The 8,406-nt window shown below is 39.5% G+C and overlaps 2 protein-coding genes across 10 annotated transcripts; both read right to left on the bottom strand.

Annotated features, from left to right (window-relative positions):
* Nucleotides 1-2,792: 2,792 nt before the first annotated feature.
* Nucleotides 2,793-5,163, bottom strand: LOC147459267 (uncharacterized). 2 transcript variants are annotated; one of them, XM_086510570.1, is made up of 3 exons: nt 4,574-5,163; nt 4,243-4,506; nt 2,793-4,154 (listed from the first exon to the last, which is right to left on the bottom strand). In XM_086510570.1, the coding sequence occupies exons 1-3, from the start codon at nt 4,658-4,660 to the stop codon at nt 3,975-3,977; spliced, it is 531 nt and encodes a 176-aa protein (XP_086366696.1). In that variant the 5' UTR covers nt 4,661-5,163; the 3' UTR covers nt 2,793-3,974. The 2 variants fall into 2 exon arrangements, with proteins under 2 accessions (XP_086366696.1, XP_086366697.1); XM_086510571.1 differs by having other exon boundaries at nt 4,278-4,506.
* Nucleotides 5,164-5,188: 25 nt separating this feature from the next.
* LOC147459266 (uncharacterized) lies at nt 5,189-7,552 on the bottom strand. Of its 8 annotated transcripts, XM_086510567.1 has the most exons (6): nt 7,400-7,551; nt 7,139-7,226; nt 6,952-7,003; nt 5,998-6,800; nt 5,735-5,910; nt 5,189-5,551 (listed from the first exon to the last, which is right to left on the bottom strand). In XM_086510567.1, exons 4-6 carry the CDS (start codon nt 6,320-6,322, stop codon nt 5,483-5,485), a joined length of 570 nt encoding a protein of 189 aa, XP_086366693.1. In that variant the 5' UTR covers nt 6,323-6,800; nt 6,952-7,003; nt 7,139-7,226; nt 7,400-7,551; the 3' UTR covers nt 5,189-5,482. The 8 variants fall into 8 exon arrangements, with proteins under 8 accessions (XP_086366693.1, XP_086366694.1, XP_086366695.1 ...); XM_086510568.1 differs by having other exon boundaries at nt 5,998-6,260; nt 6,412-7,226; nt 7,400-7,552; XM_086510569.1 differs by having other exon boundaries at nt 5,998-6,260; nt 6,408-7,226.
* Between the last annotated feature and the right edge of the window lie 854 nt (nt 7,553-8,406).

Genomic DNA, 8,406 nt, shown 5'->3' with positions numbered 1-8,406 from the left:
TTGTATCAATGAATGAGGCAATATGTATGTTTTATGAGTTTTTTGGTCATGGAAAGGTTGCTTATCGATACAGTTAGAGAAATGTAGCATTACTCGTTGTTCCATTGCACTTTGTTTGAAGTTGTTTGGTTTTTTCTTTTAGTTCATTCCATAGTTTTTTTTAAAAAAATAGTGATGGTGTATTTATTTCAAGAAGTTTAATATGTAGTAGCTCAAAAGAGTATTGTTGTTATTTGTTTTAGTCTACAAAAGACTTGCTCATTGTTTTTCAAAAACCTTTGTATATGTTCAGTATCAAATGAATTTGTATTGGTGCGATATATTTTAGAGGAAGTTGAACACAATAGATTAGTGATTATGACACGATCGGACAAAAAAATGAGATATATAGTAAAAATTATTACTTTCAATGATCGTGAAAACAAATTTTCTTTGTCTTCAGCAATAGTCTATTTTTTTCTTAAATGCTATATTGCAGTCTTCAATATTGTAAATTCATAATATTGATATGTATTTCGAGGAAGTAAGTTGTCTTCACAGATTAATCAAAGACTTTAAAAAATCCAAGAATACAATGTCTCTTAGAACAAAGAAGGATCATTTTTTAATTATGTATTGTTTTAAATAGTATTAAAAAACGATCGTTTTTTGTATTGATAATATACAGTACTCTAATTCGTACTCATCTGTTTCAGTTGTCTTTAAAAAAAAATTGATCTATATGTGATTAAGTGAATTCATGTATGTAATTATTGGTAGTTTATTTATGATTTGTAATTTGTTTTTTATTACAAGTTGTAAGTTTGGCTATCAGTAAGATAGTCTATGTTCTTGCTTTTTTTTTAATAATATGACAGAATACATATTGTTAAATGTTTGTGATTCTGATATGTATTAAGACTTTTGTTTCTAAGAATGTTGTGTTGTTCGAATACGAAGAATAATTTTTTATATTGTATTGTTTTAATTAGTATAAGAAAGTGATTTGTTTTGTATTAATACATACACAGCATCATGATCCGACCAATATACAAGATAGTTATTTGTTTTGAGTGTTGTTTGTGTTCTTTTAGTCTATATGTGATCAAGAAAACTTACATATGTAATTGTTGGTAGTTTGTTTACAATCGACAACTTATTCTTATTCATTAGTTGTAAGCTTAGTCGTTGATGAGATGGTCTAAGCATGTCAATTTTGAAATCACCGAGAATAAGTGATTACACATCGTGAAAGAATGTAAGTAAAATTGTCTCAAGAACATCAAGAAATGGCTTTTTATTTGTATTTGAAAAACGATAAATTCTTATTATTTGTAAGTGTCTTACTTCATTAGCTCTAAATGTTGCTTTGATAATGTCATAAAAGATAGATATGTATATAGTTTTTGAAATAAGTGTGATAGATGAATTTCTGTTGTATTGTGCAAAGTTTGAGTTGAGATCGAGTTAAATTTTCGCTACAAAATAGTAAAGTAAAATTCATTGTGTTGACATCTTGAAGAAAAATTATATCACTTGATTGTAGTTGAGGATGTAATTATATATCATTATAATATTTAAAAAAATATTTACTGCTTAACGTTGTTATCATGATGCCATCTTTGTTTGGAGAGTTTAATTTTGAAATTATTGTATTCCTTTTCGCTTTTGTAGAAAGTTTGTAGGTTTCATTTTCGACGTCCTTGTCTAAAATGAAGTTTTTTCCATGCAAAGGATCCAATAAATATAAGTATTGAAGTGTTCGTACACGCAACAAAGCTGTGTAAGTTAATCATGTTTGTTACATTTCTTAGGAGAAAATACCATTGTTTGCAATGAAAGTCCTTGGGAACGGTGCATCGTTCAAGCAGAAGCTTACTGAACTGGAAACGATGTTCTGTATATTCGTTTATTGGTGTTTGATCATAACTGAAATTCTTTTATTGTTGGAAATATGCATGTCCATGTAGGAGCCATGGTAGAATTATAGAGGAATTTCTACTTTGTACGTATTTTTTGTCCCATTTTTTAATTTAAAAATTGAATACACCTAATTTTTTTTCATTGTACGTTGTAATAGTTTTAAAATATAGATTTGTCCCAATTTACGAGATAGTCAAAAATATCATAATTTTCTGCACATAATTCAATAGCATTGATGGTTTTATTTTTATGATGGTATGTAGTCCTGCAATCTTACTTGCGTTGGTTAAAATTGCAGGGTTAGTTAGGAGACATTTTTACTACGACAAAAGTAAAGGTTGGCGCTTCTGTCAATTGAAGAGCATCATGATTAAATTTTGTGAGTTTCTTGTTGTTTATAAAATAAGTAAGGTACATAAATCTTATGCTGAATTTTTTTAAAGCACATTGTGTTCAAAATTGTAATATCGGTTTCTATTTGTTGATTAATTCTGGTTCTATTCAATATATCTATGAAGGTCGTGTCATTTTACCGCATACTTGCGTTAGTTTATATTGCATAAAGTAATTTTTCAAAATATTCCCAATGTCTTGTGGAGTGTACCGAGTGCAAGTATGATCAACATGGTTGTGACAAGGAAGCTCTTGGCTATTTCAAACAATCTTTTTCAACCACTTATACTTACACATTGAAAGCCTGTAAGCTTTTGCAAGATGTTAGACATAAGTGAGAGAATTCACAATGACATTGCAGAGCACCCTCATGGGAGCACAAGAAGCTCTGAACGGGCATCATCACCAGATTGTACTCTTGGACATGTTGAAACTTCAAGAACGAGGTTTTCCATGGCACTCCTTTAGTCATGTATGCCGAACGTGGCCCCATTAGAAGCACAGAGAATTCTCAATGGTCATTTTCTTTGGAATATATCACTGCCAAACATGGATGTAGCAAGTAAATTTTAGCATGCAAAGGGAAATCCCTTCTCCAAATGCATTCACCTATGCTTGCACCAAGGAAACACTAGGCTGATTTGAGCAAATGCGAAGGGAAGATCCTTCTCCAATTGCAATTACGTAAGTTTGATTCACTGGTTGAAAAAGGCTTAATCCAATGAGAAGTGCCATAAGCTAGAAAGTAATTATTGGAATCTAGGCATTACCAGACTGCGCAATGGGGAGGGGATGGGGAGCCCTCTGAAGTCGGCCTTGCTTTTCACGACTCACAAACCTCAAAGAATCGGATGATAAAAATTTGAAAGCCAAAAGTGAATGGTGAGCGTGAGCGGTTTCATGGTGAGCGTGAGCAATCACATGGTCTGTATGTTTGAGGTTTCATGGTTTCATGTGCGGCTTTGATTACCTAACGTACCCTTGCCTGCAACACCTTGTACATTACAAGCTTACATACTCTGGGCCAGTTCACATGGACGCATGGTTTGCAGTTGGTTGGCAATCCATTACAAGCTTGCATACTCCGGGTCAATTCACATGGACGCATGGTTTGCAATTGGTTGCCAACCAGTTGCGAACCAATTTGGTTCCCATGAGGAGTTGCCAAGAAGTTTCTTGCAACTGGCTGCGAGTCGGTTGCATTGCTGCTCGAGGTGGAGCACGCTGGAAACCACGCAAAAAGAAAACAACCCCTCGCTTTTCAAGTTTGCAGAGGGAAAAAATGCCATTTTTAATATTGTTTTCAAATTTTTAGCGCTGCATGTGGAGTGAAAACGTTGCTGGTTGCGGGTTGGCAACCAGTTGCGAGCCACGACTCCACATGAACTAGCTCTCTTGTCTTTCCTTTTGTTGTCTGCTAAACACTGCAAGCTGTTGCCTGCGTGCCAGGTGAGTTACCATGATAGCAAAAGCTTTAGCAATGGGGGCCTTGAGCCCTCTTAGGTTGGCCCTGCTTTTCTGTCTTGCCAGCAACCCCAGACCTCAGATCAAATGATTTGTAAGCCAGAAGGGGTTTTTCAATCCATAAAATATTGGGAAGAGTGGTGAGGAGCAGTCACGTTTTCCGTATATAAGTTTTTCTTATGTTTGGTTTTGATTACCTGGCCTAACCATGCCTGTTACATCTTGCCTATAACAAGCTTACATGCTTTGGCTACAAAGCTGTTAACAACATTGCTCTGCCTTTCTGTTACACTGCTTTTGGCTGTTGCCTGGCTAGTTTTTAATGAAAGCCAAGCACTGTCAAACTGTAAGACAATTCTGATCTCCATTCCCTGGCCAGTGTCAGCTTTGGCAACCTGTAAATAGGAAACCATCTTCAGGCAACAGTTCAACTTCTACAGTTAGAAAACAGAGATCAATAATGATGACGATATGAGTTATCACATAAGCATTCAATAAAGATCTTTTCAGTACAGTACTGTGCCATCCAATCACGGGTTCTGCCTTGACAAACAACACATTGCTGAAGGCTCTGATTCTTATGTAACTGATGGTTGCACGGTGAGCATACAGCTTTGTGAGCACAACAGAAAAGTGCAACCCACACAGCAGCCTTATCACCACAAATAACACATGGCGTTGGAGGAGTTTCTGTAAATCTAAACGGAGAGTCCAGAGAGTCATCCGCCGATGTGACGCTGGTGATTCCTGACAAAATGGGAAAATTGTATCAGGACTGCAACACATTTATCTAGAGCGCTAATCAATCACTTACCTCTCCTGTAGCAGCTAAATTCATTCGCTGAATAAGGTTTCTGCATCCTTCAAACACGCTGAAAAGAGAACTTGGGATTGCATGCATGGCTTATGATAAACATCAACAAAAGAGAGTAAATTCTGCTGCTGGGGAGGCTGAGTTGCAGGAGTGTCAAGATGTGAGGTATCATGTGTCATGAGAGCATTTGCAAGTTTTGGTTGTAAATATCGCAGTGCTGGGTTATTTCCTGAAATTTCTTGCTCCCATGTCTTGCAGACTTCCACTGTTGGCACCTTCTCTCTAAGGGTCATGGGGCTCTTTTCTGTCTGGCATCCAACGGCAAACAAGAATCGCTTGAAACCGTACAGGTTTGCTGGCCATTATATGCAGATCGAGGACCTGTGGAGAAATTACAAGTGTTATACTCAGCGCTATGGTTGGCCCCCCTGTTGTTTATTACTGGTTGGGTTGTCATAGGCACAGAATTTTCAGAGGTCTTCTGCACGCTAGTATCATCCCCTGCCAAAGTAGTAATATTTTGGGAAGCAGCAGCAGCATACGTGGAGCCCTCATGCATTCTACATAATTCTGACACTCTGTGCAAAAAATCACTCAGCTTTGAAAACTGCATCGCTCAGCTGCGTGATCAAGCTCCATACCACATGTAGCTCTAAAGTCAGCCTTCATTGATGACAGTATGGGTCCCCCATGTTTCCGAGTAGAAGCTGTAGATAAAAATGTAGGTAGCTACTTTTAGAGCACAGGTAGCCATGGTTGGTGGCATGGACTTGGATGGCTCAAAGAAGTATATTCAGTGTCATTTGTGGAGGCATCAACTTCACCTTTAAGTACAATAAATGTTTCACCCTTTAACATGATACTACAACTGATGCAGCCTTGGTTGTATCCTGCACATGTGAGAGCAGTCTAGGAGTGGATGTCTAGCATGTCCTCATTTGCTCTTTTGGGGGGCTGTAAGGCAGCCTTGATTTCTACCTGTAGAATGGCAGCGGTTAATTTGTCAGAAACCAACAAAAAAGTTATAAGAAAAACAGACTTTGAATGTTCAAAAGAGACAAATTTCCTCTTGATGGGCTCACTATACTCAGAACATACTCTTCTGCAATTCAAAAGAGATAAATTTCCTCTTAATGAACTCAGAATAGACTCAGAACATACTCTTTTGCCATAGATGATCAGATAATGTTGTCTGACTGCAGCAATGCATGATGCTTCTTTAACAAATGTAACAAATCCAAATCCTCTAGATTGGATGTGGCCACCAGTCTGAGTACTCATGAATATAGCTTCCTCGACTGGTCCAAATTCAGCTTCAAAACAATCCTTCAAATCATCTGCAATATTGCGGTGTTTTCCTTCCAAATTAAAAGCGACTAGAAAATGGACGCAATTAACCACAGCTCAAATTTGAAAATGTCTACCTGACCCTACAGAAGGTGACAGGCCCCCCACAAAGATCTTGATAAAACGAAGATTTTCTGTATATCCAGCAAAGGGTTGCCACTCCCCGACCCATGGAGTTATAATTAGAATTGACTGGGAGTGTTTGACCATCCACTTGATTGCGACACTTTGCTGGTAAGGGCTAACTTTGCCATAAAGAAACCATGGCCCCATTAGGAAACAACTCCAAGTAGAAACTGAATTAATCGTTAAAGGAAACCCCCATTTGGCATCCCAAGTGCTGCAACACGCACAGAGACCAACATTAGATATAACCAGAAACAATGAAAGTCCAAAGAACATCACATATCTTGTGCATTGTCAAGAGCCCATAGATGGCTCTAAGAAAAGCTGGTGTCTGTTGTAATATCATGCCAGAATGCACTACCTACAGGCGCATGTTCAAACAGGGAAACATCCAAACTGTGAGCTCTTGGAAGCCTTAAATCTTCATTGTGCCAACAGTCCATGAGTTGCCCATTGTATTTGCATGGGTGTGGCGGAGCTATAGGAAAGCACTCCATCATTACTGAACTCAGGTAACAAGTAAGCATGATGAGATGGAAGGCCCGATCCTCCAAGATCAGCAATGCCGACGTGCATCCATCTGAATTGTATTGGCCAAGGCAACTACCGATTGTTCCAACTCGCACACAACTTGAGGGTGAAGGAACAAGGAAGCCTGGTGAGCTTTTTGGTCACAGAAGTCCCTACAGAGTGATGGATATGTCGAGGAAGACCATTCTCAACAGGAAACTTCTACAAGAAGATTAAAGATGCCCTGCAAAAAAATTGACAAGAATACGAATACTGATTTTACCAGGAGAACTAGTCAAAGGTGGACGTGACTGCTGGCAAAAATGACAAGTGTCTTCTTGCTGAACACTTGGAGAGAATCACATAACAACAAATGAGCACCACATAACACTTGCCCTGGGCAGCAGCAAATCGAGGGACCTGACATCAACTCCCACTTTCCAACAACTGCAATCATCCTAATCAAATGATTTGATAAAAGGTAACATTTCATAGCAGAGATTGTGGTAGGTACGTTGAGAAACACCCGGGGATGCATCATTAACCAACATACCACTTAAAAGAATGAAAGGAACAACTTACACCCAGTTAACCATAAAAGAAACGACGCATTATAGAGCTGCCTTGTGAGCTGCCATTATCTTAAGCTCATCCTTGGTGAGAAGCTTTTCTGCTATACATAAATACAAGAAGCAGGAAGAAAGCCCTTATCAGCAAAGCAACAGCATACAAGCATCAACAGAAGACAATACAAAATGCGTTACTTTAACGGCGTGCTTATAGAGAAGAAACGGCAGAAACTTCACTGGCATTTAGCAGGCCATGAACAAAATGAATTCATACCCTTTCATCAGTAGGCTGCGCGCAGAAGGAAGCATAGAAGCCGGCAACGCAATTAGCAATAGCTCGTATAGGAAAACGCGTCCAGCCTTTCTGCGACATGTGCTACGCGAAGTCGTACCTCACGCGATATTTCAGGCCACGTCATTTGCAGAAAAAAGAGATCATACCCAAAATGCACGCAATCCGCCTAACAAAAATAGAAATCTCATGCATGCCCTCCACCCAAAAAACACACATACACTCTACCACTTCCCATTGGCCTAATCCCCTATGGCCATGCTAGCAAATTTCCTCCCTATAGACCCTGCCTTAAGGCAGTGCCAACAAAAGGAAGGCTTAAGTAAGTGAGGGCAGTGGTGCTCGGGCTTCACTGCCAAAAAAGGCATGTTTTTTCTTGGCCTTGGAGAAAAAGAAGAGAAAGAGGGATAAAGAGAGGGGCGACATTTTTTTTTCGGGGGCTGGAGGGTTTTCTTTTTTCCTTGGGCTTGGGGAGAAGGAGGAAGGGAGAAGAGAACTTCCTCGACGGTTCTTTTGAGAGGTGTGTTGCTTGTTCGTTTGGAGCCATGGAGAGCTCACGAAGAGCAGTGGCCATGGAAACCTTCAGGCCGGGCTTGAGCGGGGCTCGCCCCTTTGATCTTTAGTGTGCCCCGGTTGCAGCGATGATGGTTGTACAGTGTTTGGTGTCAATGAATGAAAGAAGGCCCCCATTGCAGTGAGTTTTGTGCGTCGTCTAGCCCCCCTTCCCCACTTCTCTTCTGCTCTCATGTGTGTGCGTACGGGCGTATGGCAGGTGTGTGCCGCCTCGACGGAGTGTTGCACAGAGAGAGAGAGAGAGAGAGAGAGAGAGAGAGAGAGAGAGAGAGAGAGAGAGAGAGAGAGAGAGAGAGAGAGGTGTGTTTTGAGCGTGTGGGAGATCGCAAAGCTGGTGCATTGAGGTGCACGGGTTGTGTGAGTTTGTGTACGTCTGTGTGAGCGCGTGTGCGTGTGTGGTCTGGTGAAAAGAGCGA

This window comes from Adiantum capillus-veneris, chromosome 4 (assembly GCF_014529385.1).
Source record: "Adiantum capillus-veneris isolate H3 chromosome 4, ASM1452938v2, whole genome shotgun sequence".
In the NCBI taxonomy this organism is placed as follows: Eukaryota; Viridiplantae; Streptophyta; class Polypodiopsida; order Polypodiales; family Pteridaceae; genus Adiantum; species Adiantum capillus-veneris.
Note: the sequence above shows the minus strand (reverse complement) of the source record. Positions and strands in the feature narration are given on the sequence as shown.